Here is a 17,007-nt window from a genome sequence, read left to right as displayed (position 1 = left end):
AGGGAGTGGAAGCAAGGAAGTTACACTAGGCAAAACAAAGAAACAAACAAACAACAAATTGGTTATTGCAAGGTTCCTTTCCTTAGGGGATGGCAGGGGTCTATCAGGCAGATTACCTAACTAGTGCTGATCAGAGATTCCTGATTTGCTGGTTCAAGATTCCATTTTTGGAAGAGCCAAAAGTGTAATTCAGTTAGTCTCGATTTGGTGGATATGGGCTTAGCATAACTCCATTTGGGGTTTGTTGTCTTGTTTATAACAGGGGTTATCTGAGGATATTATTAATGGCCCTCAGATCTTGACCCTAGAAACTTCTGAAATGTATCAAGATAGGATAATTAAATTTAATCTCAAGGTCACGGTAGAAACCACCTCTTCTATCTCCTCTTTTATCAACCTTGTTCAAATTTATAAGTGTTACCATGATGTGTCCTATGGAACAATATAATCCATGTAATACAGAGCCAGCAGTAAAAAATTCTACCCATTTCTAAGTAGTGCTTCTGCTACATTCTATATATTTTGATATGTGGTATTTTTGTTATTGGTTAGTTCTAAATGTTTTATAATTTTCTCTGTAATTTCTTTTGTGACCCAAGAGTTACTTAGAGGAATGTTTATTACTGAGCACTTCAGGCTTTTCTAATTGTCTTTTTAATTTTGATTTTTAACTTGATTACATTGTGATTAGAGAAAATGATCTGGATGATCCAGTGCTTTGAAAAGTTGAGACTTGCTTTATGCCTAAGTATATGGTCAATTTTTGTAAATGTTCTGTGAGATTTTTAAATTATTGTGAATTCTCTAGTTTTTGAGTACAGAGTCCTCTATATGTCCATTAGATAAGACATGTTGATTGTGTTTAAATCTTATATAGTCTATTTATTTTTGGTTTCCTTGAAATATAAATTACTAAGAGAGAAATGTTAAAATTCTCTCACTATAGTGTTGGATTTATCTGTTTCTCCTTGCAGTTTAATAGTATTTAGATGCATGGAAGTTTAGAATTATTTTAGTTACCTAGTGACTTGAATTTTTAATTATTATCTCTTTTCTAATAATTCTTTTTTGTTTAATCTTAACATTTATTTATTCTAGCTTTCTTTTGTTAATATTCCATCCACATTTCCCCCGTATTTTTTACTTTCAACTTTTCTACATCCTTGTGTGTCTTGAATAAAGTATATAACTGGATTTTAAAAATGCCTTCTAGGGACTTCCCTGGCTGTCCAGTGGTTAAATCTCCAATCTTCCAATACAGCAGGTGCGGGTTCAATCCCTGGTTGGGAGACTAATATCCCACATGCTGCATGGCACGACCAAAAAAAAAAAAAATCCTTCTAATAACACCAGAAGTAGGAACAAAAATTTTTTTTAAAAAATAGCAAAATGGACTTGAACAAAATTTAAAACTTCTGTTCTTCAAAAGAGACCATTAGGGCTTCCCTGGTGGTGCAGTGGTTGAGAGTCCACCTGCCGAGGCAGGGGACACGGGTTCGTGCCCCGGTCCGGGAAGATCCCACATGCCACGGAGCAGCTGGGCCCGTGAGCCATGGCCGCTGAGCCTGCGCGTCCGGAGCCTGTGCTCCGGAACGGGAGAGGCCACGACAGTGAGAGGCCAGCGTACTGCAAAAAAAAAAAGAGAGAGAGAGAGACCATTAAAATCACAGTAAGACAAGCCACAGACTAGGAGAAAATATTTGCAAAAGAGATATCTGTTCAAGAACTTATGGCCAGAATATAAAATGAACTCATACAACTCAATAAGAAGACAACCTAATTATAATAATAGGCAAAAATGGGCAAGAGTTAGTCATTAGGGAAATGCAAATTAAAACCAAAATGAGATACCATTATACACACACTTGACTGGCTAAAATTATAAAGACTGATAATTCCAAAGGTTGGTGAGGATAAGGAGAAACTGGAACCATTGTACATTGCTGGTGGAAATGTAACATGATAGAACTACTTTATAGAAAACAGGTTTTACTAAAATTAAACATGTACTTACCAAATGACTCAGCATTCCCATTCCTAGGAATCAACCCGAGAGAAAGGGAAAGATACGTCCATGGAAAGACATGTTTGTGTGTGTTCATAGAAGCATTATTCGTAATAGCCCCAAACTGGAAACAATCCAGCCGCTCTTTAACTAATTAATGGGTAAACAAATGTGGTATATCCATACAATGGAATGCTACTTGGCAATGAAAGGGAATAAAGTACTGATACATATGTGGAAAAATCTTAAAACTATTATGCTAAGTGAAAGAGCCAGACACATAAGACTATATATTGAATGATTCCATTTATATGAAATGTTGGAAAAGACAAAACTATAGAGATAGAAAGCAGATCATTGGCTGCTGAGGGCTGGAGATTGGGAATTGATTGCAAACAGGCCTGAGGAATGTTTGGAAGTGATAGAAGTATTCTAAAACTGGATTTCAGTGATATTTGCACAACTCTATACATTTACTAAAACTCATAAAATGGACGAATTAATGATATGTACAGTAGGTGTTAATAAAACAAACATTTAAAAATGTGTTCATAGTCTTTGTATTTTTTAACTGGAGCATTTAGTTCATTTACTCTCTTCATAATTATATATATATATTTGGATTTTTCCTATCATTTTTAAAATTTATTTATTTTTAAATAAATTTATTTATTTAATTAATTTATTATTTTTTGGCTGTGTTTGGTCTTTGCTGCTGCGTGCGGGCTCCCTCTAGTTGTGGCAAGTGGGGCCCACTCTTCATTGCAGTGCGCAGGCTTCTCATTGCAGTGGCTTCTCTTGTGGAGCACGGGCTCTAGGCGCGTGGGCCTCAGTAGTTGTGACACATAGGCTCAGTAGTCGTGGCTCGCAGGCTCTAGAGCACAGGCTCAGCAGCCGTGGTGCATGGGCTTAGTTGTTCTGCGGCATGTGGGATATTCCCGGACCAGGGATCGAACCCATGTCCCCTGCATTGGCAGGTGGATTCTTAACCACTGAGCGACCAGGGAAGTCCCTCCTATCATTTTATATTGTGCTTTCTGTCCTGCCTTTTCTATATTTCTTTTCCCCCTCCTTTCTTAGCTTTCTTTGGATTATTTTTTTTCCTAATTCCATATTTCTCTCTCTATTAACCTGAAGTGATACGTTCCACTGCTGTTTTATAAGTCACCCTAGAAATGTCAACATACATACTTACAAATCAAAGTCTAGAGTTAATAGTGTTGCCCTTTTCTTGAACAACATGAGGAATTTAGAATACATTAACTATAATAACTCCCTGCTTATATATATATATATATATATATATAAAATATGTATTTAATGCTAATGTTGCAGTTTTTAACCCCACAAGACATTTTTATTACTTTATACAGTTTAATATATATCTGACTACCCACATATATACTATGTTTTGGCTGTCATTCTTTATTACATCTCAGACTCTACATCCATGATATTTGTCTCAAAAATTTTTTTGTAATGAAAGGTGATCTATTGTAGTGATTAAGAGCATGACTTCTAGAGCCAAACTGCTTTATTTTTTAGACTGTTTTTAATTTATGCTTTAAAGATAGAGAAACTTAAGTAGAGGGTTATCCAGAACCATGGCCAGGGTCACATCTAGTCAATGGCAGAGGCAGGATTTGAACCCATGAAGACCTTATTTTAAACCCAGTGGCATCCCCTCCATTGTGAAGGGCTTCTGATAAGCCATAGTGTAAGAAGTCCATCGGTGGCACAACAGACCAGAGCCCTTCTTCTGTCAGCAAGTTGTATGCAGAAGTTCAAATCCCTCTCAAGCCTTGAGGCTCTTGAAGTTCATAAATAACTCCTCTGAAAAGATTAAGCAAATCACAGGTGACCTGAATTTCAGCCTTATGAATGCTTATAAAATAAATTTCTCTGTGTTTCTTGCACCATTATCTTGCTATAGGTAACTGGAACTGTCTTGCAAAATTTACAGGACAAGACTTCTTCCATGTATATCCAGTTCTGTGTCTGGACTCTCTTCAGCATGCTGCATTTATTCCCAGGCAGACCAAGAACAGACCCTTGCTCTGTAAAGCAAAGCATTGAATTTTCCCCAATATAAAGTCATTTAGATGTTGTTAAGCCTCAGGAGAGGTTGCATGATGGAACTGTTAAATGCTAGAGAGATTTTGAAACTATCTCTGGTGGAGAGGGTTCTTTCAGAAGTGCGATTAACACAGAGCAGTCTTCCAGGTCTTCTAGGTTTTCTACTATCTCTATAAGCCTTTCTACAGTGTGGCAGGACAGCATCCTGCAGGCATTGGCTCTGAACTTTTCCTGTAGGTCTTTCTGGCTCAGAGGCTTCCTCCAGTGACCGTAGAAGGTATCAGAGCGCTCTGTGAAGATGGCTCCATCCTTGAGGGCAACACTTATCTCGCAGTAGAGGGTGTTGAAATTTGGTAGGTTGTCCTGAGGGTGCTCCAGCTCTACCTTACCGAGCAGCTCTCTTACCCGTGGCCTGTTGACCTGGTGTTTGTGGAATGATGAGGCAGTGATGGCACCATCCAGCAGCATGGCGCAGGCCACGTACTGGAAGGAGTGTCGGGCCTCAGGCTCCGAGTCTGGGAAGGGCCTGTTCACATACTGGACATCTGGAATTCTAAGCACAATTCTCTCCATGTGGTCAGTGGGAAGCAGGGCTCTGTCTCTTACAAGCTGTTTTCTCACAGATGCAGCTGCGTCTGCCACCCAGTGCGTGGCCAGATGGGCAGGGAAAAGCTTGAAGGCCACATCCTGCTGGTCCAGCAGCCAAGTGTGTGAATCTACGTCTGGAAGGATTTGGGGGGCATAGTTGGCATAGAAGGCCCCAAACCCTGACTCCATGTCCAAGACCTGTTTGTTTCCCTGGAGACCCAGCATTGCCAGAAAAGCAGCTTCTAGCCCATGCCTGGCGGCATTGCCGACGTGAAGAGGCTTGGTCTGAGTGGCGGCATTCGCCATGGGTGCCCCAGCATGAGAAACAGCAATAGCCAGGGCCTCTTGGCACTCTGTCATGCTGAGCCCCAAAAACTTAGATGCCGCAGCAGCACTACCCAAAGTTCCCACCACTGAGGGGGGATGGAATCTGAAAAACAAAAAACACAAGAGTTGGAGACTTACAAACCTCAGCCCCCAGGGGGCAGTATAGCACAGTGGTCAGGAGCTTAGCTAATGGAGCAGCCCTAATGCCTAGGTTCAAATCTCAGCTCTTCCTCTTATTAGCTGTGTGAGTTTTGGAAAAGTTATTCGACTTCTCTGTATCTGTTTTCTCTTATATAAAATGGTCATAATAATAGTATCTACTTCATAGGGTTTTGTGAGTTTTGAACGAATTCGCATGATTACAACAGTGCCCGACATAGTAAATTATTTATAAATGGTACTCCTGCAATTATTGCCAAAAGGCAAAAGTTGTTGAGTGCTGAAAGCCTATGTAAATAACTGTAACAATTGAGGGCCTTGTAGAAACCGTGAAAGTTCATTCAGTATTCCGATTTATTCCTCCCCCAGCAGGCTGGACCACGGGGCAAAATAAATATTCGATTGAACCATATGATACAGTCAGCGTTTGACCATTTTTGATCTGTGGATTGAGCAGTCGGGTTTAGGATATTTTGAATGTTCCCATTAGTCTGAAGGACCCTAGCAAATACCAAAGTAGACTCCGCTTTGAGATGAGATGAGGGATATTCAGAGTACCCACAGAGGCCAGAATGACATGATCATCCTGGGGTGAGAGGCTCCAATTTAGTGCATGGTCCTCGTTGCTTGATAGGCTCTCTAAACCCAGAGGAGACTTTTCACTAGTACTTCTGAGGTCACACCTTTGTATATGGATGTACAGTTTGATATGTGACTGGTTGAGTTGACTTATCTGCCAGCACTAACGTCAACATCTTCAACTGAGCCAACCTCTATGTCAGAAAGATCTACAGAGATAACGACTAACAGATGAAGGGGAATGTGGCCGCCTCACGATGAGGCACAGTTTCTCCATACCTCTTTGGTATGTCCTTGGCTTCCTTGGAGAAATGCATTAATCGGCCTTGCACTTCAATACCAACGTTGAAAGCCAGCAGCAGGTCAAGGCCAGAACACTTTGGACTTGGAGGCAGGGCTTCTGACAAAGCCATGAGGACAGGAAGGACAACTCCAGAAGGGTGGGTGGCAGGGTACCACGTGTCATCAAAATCCACTGAGTGAACCTATGTGAACAGACACATAAACAACAACCAAAACCTAAATGTATTTCCCCAAATGCAATGACTTTTGGACCAGTCAGGGTTTAGTTCAATAATAACCTTGTTTGATGTGAGATTTTTAGATCTGATTCTCTGAAAATTAAATCTATGAACTGGCAGCGATTCTTTTTTTTTTTTTTTTTGCAGTACACGGGCCTCTCACTGTTGTGGCCTCTCCCGTTGCGGAGCACAGGCTCCGGACACGCAGGCTCAGCGGCCACGGCTCACGGGCCCAGCCGCTCCGCGGCATGTGGGATCTTCCCGGACTGGGGCACAAAGCCGCATCCCCTGCATTGGCAGGCGGACTCCCAACCACTGCACCACCAGGGAAGCCCTGGCTGTGATTCTTAATCACATGACTTGGCACTAGACAGGCTGTCCTCTGTCCAGATCAGGTGCGACCTTGGGAGCAGCTAGTGAACCGCAGGGAGCTTGGCTCTTACTCAGGTGCCACAGCCCTTGGAAAGATCTTTATCTACCTTACAAACAAAGCTGTAGAATTAGGTGGCTGTTCCTCCCTCCCTCTCTCTTCCACCTTTCAAACAAGTCACATGAAAAGTTTAATGTCATTTATTCCACATCAGGCCATATTTTTTGAACCCTTTTATTATAAATAATTTCAAACTTATGGAGAAGTTGCAAGAACTCTTGAACCCAGTTTAACTATTAAGCTATATTTTAAAATCATTTGGGTTTTCCTTATACGAAATAGTAATAACCAGAAGTTCATTTAAAGATAGATTTTTGTCTATTAGTTGTGGCTGGTGCCTTTCCCACCGCTTACTTACTGGATGCTTACTTCGGGTTGCACCATTAGGTTTGACTTTCAATATTCTGAACTACTGTCCCATAAACCATAAAAATATCTCAGAAATCCCAACAGATTCATGTCCAAATTATATCTTTTAGACTGCCCGTGACACACAGAAAAAGCATAAAAATTGTCAGATGAGAAGTGCTGATTTTCGGTTCAGAAAATGTAGACACCTTATGGCCATTGTTTCTTTCTCAATAAGTATCTGTTGAATGAATGAATGAATGAAAGGCTGGTTACTGGATAGAAGCTGATACTGCCCACCACAGAAAGAACTGACAAGGAACTGAGTCTGGATATTTAGTTTAGAGTTGAGATACCTTAGGGGCATTTTTATCTAAATACATCCATCTTATTTCCTCTACTTCACAATTTGTTTGAAAAGCATCAATTCACTGTAAAAACGTGAAAACTGAAATTACTACAAGGAGAGCGGGCAGGCCACTTCACCTCTCTGAACTTCAGTGATCTCATCAGTAAGATGTGGAAACTGGGCAATTTCTGAGATATTTTCTGGCCCTGAAATTGTTCTGATTGTTGAACAGTTACAAAGACATGGAAATCTCCTTACAGCCACACCGTTAACGAAAGCAGCATATGTTGGTGGTAGCCTGAAGTCTGGCTGGCCCCAAACAGTGCTGGATACGTTGGAACTATAGATCTGAAACAAAAGAGTATCAGTCAGTGATACAGAGTGTGAACCCAACATGCCAAGTCACTATTTCAAGAGTTGTTCTTCATGTTTAGAAGCATTACTTTAATACTTCTTATTGAGCCCTTTGTGCTAGACTGAAGCCCTAGTCATTGGATTTCTTTCTTCCTTGTAGAAGAATATATAACTTTTTCTGTGGAAGGGAGAGGAGAAGCTGTTGCTCAGTCCCAGACCGTGATCCATAAGTGCACCAAGGAATGAAGTCTGAATTTACTCTGATTTACTCCTTGAGGATAAATACTAGGAAAGGTGGACTCATCGTCTATAGACCAGGCATATTCTTTGGAGAGTGGATGCTACATCTCTCACGTAATCACCTACTCTCTGCTCAGGGTGCTGGCCCAGGCTTTTCTCCAGAGAGTCTTGAAGTCTTTGCATGAACAAATGGGCTGGGGCTATGGCCGCTAAGACTCTCAGGTAAAAATGTGCTTTCAGTCAGACTAGTAATCAACTTTGAGATTTTGCTAGCCTTAAGATTAAGACTGGTCTTAAGATAGTGACTTAGTAAAGGATGTGGGTGAATATTAAGACTCAGGTAATAAAGCATAGAAAAGCATAAAACTATATATAACGATGCTGTATACACAAAGCACTATCTCTAAAATGAAGAGTAGGGCAGTAGAACACAAACGCACGTCCCTGGGCGTGCTTCTGGGTACACCTCACAAAAAGGCGCATGTGCACACTTGGTTTTTAGCTCCAAAGTAGACATTGAGCTTCTTACTTTACTGTATTCCCTGGCTTTTTGGAACACTTCTGTACTGGTTCCCAGGAACCCAACACCCAGGGTATCCAGAATCATCCTCTTGCTCCTCTGGATAACGCGATCTGTCAGGTGTCCCACTTTCAAGCCATGGATCACTTTGGCAAAGCTTTCTGTGACAGACTTTAAAGGGAAGAGTGTTAGAACAATGCTTCACTCACTCTGTATTCACACACTTCCTTTCTACATGAGAACCGGAGGTACTTTTACGCAAAGACTTTATACTCCACTATAGGAAACGCAGTTGGTTAAATTAAGTTCAGTTCCTAAAAAATGATGTGTACTGGGCTTCCCTGGTGGTGCAGTGGTTGAGAATCTGCCTGCTAATGCCGGGGACACGGGTTCGAGCCCTGGTCTGGGAGGATCCCACATGCCGCGGAGCAACTAGGCCCGTGAGCCACAACTACTGAGCCTGCACGTCTGGAGCCTGTGCTGTGCAACAAGAGGCCGCCATAGTGAGAGGCCTGCGCACCGCGATGAAGAGTGGCCCCCCACTTGCCACAACTGGAGAAAGCCCTCGCACAGAAACGAAGACGCAACACAGCAAAGATAAAAAAATTAATTAATTAAAATTAACTGACCAAGGTCATGCAACAAATAAGTCACAAATCCTTCCCAAAACTTAAAAAAAAAAAAAAATGATGTGTACTGAACACATGTGTGAGGCAGAGGGATGTGGAAATGAGCGATAGCCAGTTTCTGTCCTCAGTCCAGTGGAGGACACAGAGTAGCAAGCAGATAATGTGTGCTTGGGTGGTGGGCTCTGGTGGAGGCACGCAGAGGCTCAGAGGGGGAGCAGGGGAGGGACGTCTCGCCCACCATGTGGGCGCGCCTGGGCGTGGAGCTGGCACTGGTAGACACGTGCCAGGTGTTGAGCCGAATGTTTTAAATACAGTGTCTACTTAATACTCACTGGTCTCTAGTATGTATCGTGAGTTTCTTTCTGCAGGTGAGGAGACCAAGACCCAGAAAGGTGAAGTCCCCAAGTCACACAGCTGTAACTTAGTCTGGACACAAACCCCTGTAGGTCTAACTCCAAAATCGATGCATCTAGCTCTTAAGCCCCCATTTCCTGAGGAACACATACATCAGAAACCTGGATTTCTTGCTGAGAATGAACATTTCTGGTTCTCCATCCCACACCTCCAGAATTAGACCCTTCTCAGAACCAGAACATTTGGAAGCTTAGTACAGGGTTCTAGGTTTCCATTAAGCTCTCTAGGTGATCCCTAAGTGATTCCTAAGATAGCTGTAGTGCTGTCATGTCCAATGTGGTAGCTACTCTCCACATCTGGTGATGGAGCGCTACATGTGACTAGTCCAAACTGAGACGTGTCATCAGAGGAGAATAAACACTGGGTTTTGAAGACTTAGTAGGAAAACAAAGGAATATAAAGCATTTCATTAATAATTTTAAAATATTAATTACATGCTGAAATTGATAATATTTGGGGTATATTGGTTAAATAAAATATATGATTAAAATTCATTTCATCGGTTTCTTTTTTTTTTTTTTTTTGCGGTACGTGGGCCTCTCACTGTTGCAGCCTCTCCCGTTGTGGAGCACAGGCTCCGGACGCACAGGCTCAGCGGCCATGGCTCACGGGCCCAGCCGCTCCGCGGCATGTGGGATCTTCCCGGACCGGGGCACGAACCCGTGTCCCCTGCATCGGCAGGTGGACTCTCAACCACTGCGCCACCAGGGAAGCCCCAGGGAAGCCCCATCAGTTTCTTCTTACTTTTTTACAATATGGCTACTGGAAACTTTAAAATTACACTCGAGAACCACTGCCTGCTCTTTCTGTTGGTGGAGACTTGCTGGAGGAGTAGATACCTGAGCTGCTTATGAAAACTTCTGGGAGTCAGCCAGGCGAAGGTGCTGAGAATGAAGATGGAGGTTAAAGGCAGAGGTAGCAGCATGGGCTGGGCCTTGGGGGTGTTGGTGCGGGGCGGTGCCGTGAACTGGGCAAACTCCAGCCGCAGGGCTGCCCGCAAGGGGCAGAGATGACAGGGAGAATGGATTTGCAGGCCAGGGCCCAATGGTGAAAGTGATATTATGCCAAAGACTGTGACGTCATCAGGGAGCCATAGTAGTGCTGTCTTAAGAGAGGAAGAGGCGTGATCACAACTGTGTTTTGCAAAGATCTCTGTAGGTACTCATGTAGAGAATGGATGGGGAGGGGTAGACAGGGCAGGTAAGAGACCGACGCCACAGGTTCTGGATGGGGAAACGGCAGTGCCATTTGCCGTGAGAGGTAACACAGAAAGAGGAGCAGACTTCTGGGCAACGATGCTGGGCTCATCGTGAACTTGTTGAATGTGACGTGCGTGTGGTCATCCTAATCGAGAAGACCTTATGTTTCTACCCACAAACCAGATAAAGAGCATGTCTGTTACGTAGTTAAAAACACCCTTTCATGTTTCACTATATGCCTAGCACTTGGTACCACTTAGTAAATGTTAGGTCACTTCCCTTCCCTGCTCTGATTATTGCATCATTATACAACTTCTTTGTCTCTGTGAACATCAGATAACTCATTTTAAAGCGTGAGCTATAGGATGGGGGTGGGGGCTTGTTGGATAGAGGATCTGGGGTGTCTGGGGCTCTCTGACGCTAAGCTCAGTGCAAGAGCAGAGGTGCAAAGATAGAACCAGTTCCCAGCTGAAAGTCCTTCAACCTGGCCACCGACTTGTCGACTTGTCCTATATTTTCGACCCCTAGGCTGTCAAGCCAGGGAAACCTTGCCATTTGCGAAACAATGGGTTGCTTTTTATGTCTCTGAAGCTTTGCTAGAACAATGAGAGGGGGCTGACGTGGGAGGAAGCAGGAGAGGAGATGGCTGGAACAGAGAAAGGGGTGTGGGATTCAAGTTTCAGGTTAGGGTGGAGAATAACAGTAACTTGGATTTTCATGTGGCTAGAAATCTGGGTAAACATTTTAGGGACAGAGAAGGGAAGGAGGGAAAAGAACTGGCTTGATGATTTGCCAACTAAAACTTAGAGATTCAAGCACTGGTTGGGTCCTTTCTTATAAGCAAAACTCCCTGTTTTTGACCTCTCTTCCCATCCCCACAGTTCCCACAGTGGAGGCAATTAATGATGGACTGTTCATCTCTTCAGGGTTAGATCTGACCTGGGAGTGCCTTCTGGGGCAACGTGTATGCCTGGGGAGCATGTATTTTCAGGGCGCCACCATGGAGCGCGAGAGGTGATTGGGGCATCCATCCACACGATCCCACGGTGCTAGTGACTTCTGAAAGTAGGGCCCCAATGGACCCCCTGACAAGTCCTGCACACCACCCCATGTGCCAAAGAGCAGACAGCCTCCTTCTGGCCCCTGAGGAAGGGAACAGTAGGAAATAAGCCTGCAGCTGCTCCGCTGTCTTTAGCCTTGTGCCCATCTATTTCTAAAATATCTTTTTGGTCTTCTTGATTTTCTCCTGGCATTTACATCTGTTCTTAGTAAAATACTATGATTAATGTATAAATTAAGGTGAAATATGCAGTTATTTAATAAATATTTCAGAAGTTCTTGTTATGAGTCTGCCCTGTGCTAAGCACTCTAGAATACCAAACCAGATGTTATGGCTCCCACCACAAAAGGCTTATCTTCCCCAGGGGACTAAGGACAGTAGACAGATAATTAGAAAATCAATCTGACAATGCCATAATGGATACATGCCAAACGAGAAGGTTAAAATCCTATGAACTTATAATGATTCATTTTCTTCCTGATTTTATACTAGAGAATTATGTCTATTCTTGGTAAAACATTGATAAAAAACAAGATGCAGTTAATTAGACCACCCAGAGGCTATGAGAAATATTAAAATCACATTTTTAAAGTAGAAGCAGGTAGCTCTTAAAAGGAGAGGGCAACTGAGGAAATCGAGAAGAAAAGGAAAGCTAGAAAAAACAATTTAAATAAGCCACATAAAAGGAAACAATACCTTGAGCATCATGTTGTTCTAAAGAGGAGGTCTGTCTCAGGAGTGAACTGGGGAGAAATTTGGTTGCTGTCTGTCTTTATACTCCTCTCTTCTCTCAAACTCACTCTCTTTCACTTTGTTTTAACTTGAAAATTTCCACCATTTCAACACCTCCCAGTTAAACTTACTTCAACTTCCTCTTCCATGAGTTGTTTAACTTACCAGTAAACTAAATAAATAAACCTGGGCTTCCCTGGTGGCACAGCGGTTGGGGGTCCGCCTGCCGATGCAGGGGACACAGGTTTGTGCCCCAGTCCGGGAAGATCCCACATGCCGCGGAGTGGTTGGGCCCGTGAGCCATGGCCGCTGAGCCTGTGCGTCCGGAGCCTGTGCTCCTCAACGGGAGAGGCCACAACAGTGAGAGGCCCGCGTACCGCAAAAAAATAAAAAAATAAATAAATAAATAAATAAACCTAAGAAGCACAGGAGCGATGATCATATGATTCCTCACAGATATAAGAAAAGTACATTGATGGCAAAACTAGGCTTGCATCTTGTGGGCTTCCCTGGTGGCGCAGTGGTTAAGAATCCGCCTGCCAATGCAGGGGACATAGGTTCAAGCCCTGGTCCAGGAAGATTCCCACATGACGTGGAGCAGCTAAGCTCGACCGCCACAACTACTGAGCCTGTGCTCTAGAACCCGCGAGCCACAACTACTGAAGCCTGTGCACCCAGAGCCTGTGCTCCACAACAAGAGAAGCCACCCCCATGAGAAGCCCGCACACCGCAACGAAGAGTAGCCCCCGCTCACCGCAGCTAGAGAAAGCCGGCGTGCAGCAACAAAGACCCAACAAAGCCAAAAATAAAGTAAATAAAATAAATAAATTTAAAAAAACAAAAACAAAAAAACTAGGCTTGCATCTTGTGCCTAGACGCCATATGTCAAATATTCACACTCTTTTATCTAGGTATTCTACTTCTAAAAATTTATAAGGAAATGGACATGGATTTATGGGGAAAAATTAGCAAATGAAATAAAATAAAATTCATAGACTTACTTACAATATTAAATATTGGAAAAAATCAAATGCCCCCCCAATAGTGGCTTGGTAAAGTAAAATACGGCATGTGCAGTATTTAAGGTACACTCTCATTTTTCCCTTCCATTTCACATCTGCTAGTCACCATTGTCAAGGGACAAAAGTACCAGAAGTTCCTGGTAGCTTGCGATTGAGAACTTAGAAGGGCATTGGGCATTAATCACACTTCTTCTCAGGTGTTCCTTGACTTGTTCCTGAACTGCATTTTTTCAGTATATGCAGATCTGTGGTTGCTGGTCCTCTCCGGGCTTCTGGGATCTATTGCCTGCCACCCTGCTGTTGCCCAAGTGGGCTTCAACACAGCTTGTCCAAGCCTTTTTGTTTATAATCAGTCACTGTGGGTTGGCTAGTCTGAACGCAGCTCTGGTCCTCTAGGGAACTGTGATTGCCCTTGGGCTGTCTAGTCCTGGCCAACTGGTTTGTACTTACAGTGGGTACCAACAATCAGGTTATTTAAAATTTGAGCTTGTTGTTCCAGGTGTAGTGGCGGAATTCTTCTTTGAGGGGGGATTGTATTTTAATTTTAGAGGAAGTCTCCAGGAGCCTTGTGGCTCTACCCCCATCCTGTTACAGAAGGGAGAGTTTGAGACAAAAAGAAACTAAATGGCTCTGCATAAACATGCAAAAGGCTGTCTTTCTTGTGGTCAGACAGTACCTCTAGGAGAAGAGGTTAGATGGTTTGCTTCTCTTGGTTGGAGCCTGTGAAGAAAGAGTCTGGGGCTCTGGAGACAGGGTCAAGAGTAGGGTCAGTGGGAATCCCCATGGATTGTTGGGGGTGATACCCTGGTTATAAGTCAGAACTACACACAGGTGAGGGGTGAGGCTGGAGGTGGGGAGGTGGTCAGTGGGGACCCCCATGTGGAAGGACTTAGGCAGACAGATTTAAGGAGCAGTGGACTCAAATATCTACTTTGAACTTTTTCTTTGCAATATAATAATTGTTTGTCATCCTCAGGAAAGTTTGTTACATACTACAACCTAGTGTCAGCCATGCTTTGGGGAGTGAAGGCAGGGCGGTTGTTTGTGCATAAAGAAGGCTGGGGGTACCAGTCAGAGGGAGAAGTGACCAGCAGCAGACTGGGGGTGGAGGTACTTTTTGGTTATCCTAAGTAGTAGAAAAGTCAAAAGAAGGGGGTCTGATTGTATCTAGTTGAATGATACAAGAAAGAGGGACTTGAAAGGATGACACTGGGGGATGTTTGGATTCTCTTCTTAAGCCAACTGTGGCCTGAGGCAGGCTTCCCAACCATGGTCCAGATTGGGGAAACCCAGAGCCAGGCTCAGTATTGGCACCCACATTGGTTGTGGGCAACAGGGTACCGTTTCAGACAATCTGTTTTAGATCAGTGGACTCCAAACCCAGGTTCCAGTGGACGGGTGAATTTCTGTATCCAAAAGTAAAATGAATATTTGGGAATAGGGAGCAAGTTGGGTATTTGGGGCCATTTGGATAGACTCCAGCAAGTAAGAACAATCGTACTATAAGATTTTGTGATTTATTGCTAGATAGTTTACATAAATTGGTGTTAAGAGTAATCTCATTGAGTTGAAAGGAAACAGACATCTAGTTTGAAAAACACTCAAAATAGAGCTCTCTAAGAATTATCTCAGTTGGGAGTTCTGGAGTTTTCAGCTTACTTAGATATTTAGAGACTCCTAAGACCACTTCTACATGAAAGTGAAGAATGGGCTATGCTGGCTTCAACCGTCTCACCATGGAAAAACTTTATAAAGTGATGATGAGCTTCATCAACTCTGATGAGCTTTGATGGAAGTGCTGTCATGTAGCGTCTCTGGGCTCTCACTTTTTGTCACTATTGAATTCGAAGACGCTTTAGTTCAATTATTTGCTTGCTTAATTACTTCATACTTTTATGGAACTGTGACCAATTTAAAGACTAGAGCCCTCTGTAATTAGAATCACTTTCTAACTATCTAGGGGCTTAAATGATATATTGTAGATTGACCGACACCTCTCTAATCAAAAACAATTGATGGCTTCCAATTGCCTCCTTGCTCCTAGCTCTAAGTAGAAGCCAGATTATTTTTAAAAGCAAATTTGATCTTCCATCACTGTCTGGAGGGGAAGCAGTGTAGAGAGCAGCCCCATGAAGGCCCACGTGGGGCGGAACTGAAGCCTCCTGCTAATGGTGGGTTTGGGTGAGCATCTTTCCATAGCAAGCCCAGTCTTCAGAGACCTGGCTGGCAACTTAACTGCAACCTCCTGAGAGACCCAAAGCTATGCCTCCCAGGTAAGCTGCTCCAGGAATCCTGACCCTCGGAAACTGTTAAGATGATAAAGGTTTGTTCTTTTAAGGGGAAAAGTCTTGAGGGTAATTTGTTACACAGTAATAGACAATACAAACTCCAACCTGTTAATATGCCTTACACGGGACCTTAGGATCGGACCTGAGTTCTCTCTTCATTCTCACATTGGGCCACCCAAGGGGCCAAGATCTTCATGCCTTAGGGACCTTTGTACCAGTGATTCCCTCCTACTTCCTGTGTCTTCTCCCCACATCATACTCCTTTCTTCTCCCCTCACCCCACAACTTTCTTCTCCTCATCTTCCATCTAAGTCAGTGGTTCTTAGCCGGAGATGAGTTGTCCCCCAAGGGACATTTGGCAATGTCTGGAGACATTCACCAAGTCGTGGCATCTAGTGGGTAGGGCCCAGGGATGCTGGTAAACATCCTACGATGTGGAGAACAGCCCCCTACAACAACAAATTGATTGGTCCAAAATGTTAATGGTATCGAAGTTGAGAAACCCCAACCTAAGTGTAGAGGTTACATCTAGGAGGCCTCCAAAACATGCCAAGTTTAGGTCAACACGCTCACCTGCATGTACCTATAGGGCACAAAGTTCCCCTCTTTATATTCCTTATTAGACAGGGTAGTTCTGTTTAGAAAGGGAACTGATATACCCCATTGATCACTACCTCCAGAGTCTCACACATAATAGGTGCTCAATAAATTTTTGTTGAATGAATTAATGGAAACCCAATGCTTTCTATAAGTCAATCATACTAACACATGAATGACATTTAATCCTTCTTTATTCCCAGTGGAAATGTGTCAGGAAGGTATTCTTTTTAATGTCTGTGGTTTTATACTACTGTGGAGTGCTGGTCTGCCAGCAAGAAGAATACAATGAACAGATCTTTCTGTTTCTCTTGACAACAGCAGGTCCACGTATTCAGGATGGCTTGTGAACATGAGCTATCAGAGTAAATCAGGAATATTTGAAACAACAAATGAGAAATGTGAGAATGCAGACTATTTCTAAAAAGGAAAAACCATTTAATACAGTCAACTTTGCCCAGAATAGCTGATTTCGCATATTTGAATTTCGGTTTTCCTTTTTCTGCCTTGCCCTTCCTGTGTAGTCTGATGAGTCAATCTCCAAACTGTAATTACTAAGTTTCATTTCTG

General features: G+C 43.1%; 1 protein-coding gene across 1 annotated transcript; it reads right to left on the bottom strand.

Moving 5' to 3' along the window:
- Nucleotides 1-4,061: 4,061 nt before the first annotated feature.
- On the bottom strand, nt 4,062-15,357 carry ACOD1 (aconitate decarboxylase 1). Its single transcript, XM_060129085.1, has 6 exons — nt 15,288-15,357; nt 10,321-10,529; nt 8,506-8,667; nt 7,641-7,730; nt 6,014-6,219; nt 4,062-5,099 (listed from the first exon to the last, which is right to left on the bottom strand). The coding sequence occupies exons 1-6, from the start codon at nt 15,355-15,357 to the stop codon at nt 4,154-4,156; spliced, it is 1,683 nt and encodes a 560-aa protein (XP_059985068.1). The 3' UTR covers nt 4,062-4,153.
- Between the last annotated feature and the right edge of the window lie 1,650 nt (nt 15,358-17,007).

Source organism: Lagenorhynchus albirostris, chromosome 18 (genome assembly GCF_949774975.1).
Source record: "Lagenorhynchus albirostris chromosome 18, mLagAlb1.1, whole genome shotgun sequence".
Taxonomy (NCBI): Eukaryota; Metazoa; Chordata; class Mammalia; order Artiodactyla; family Delphinidae; genus Lagenorhynchus; species Lagenorhynchus albirostris.
This window is presented reverse-complemented; position numbering and strand designations above follow the sequence as displayed.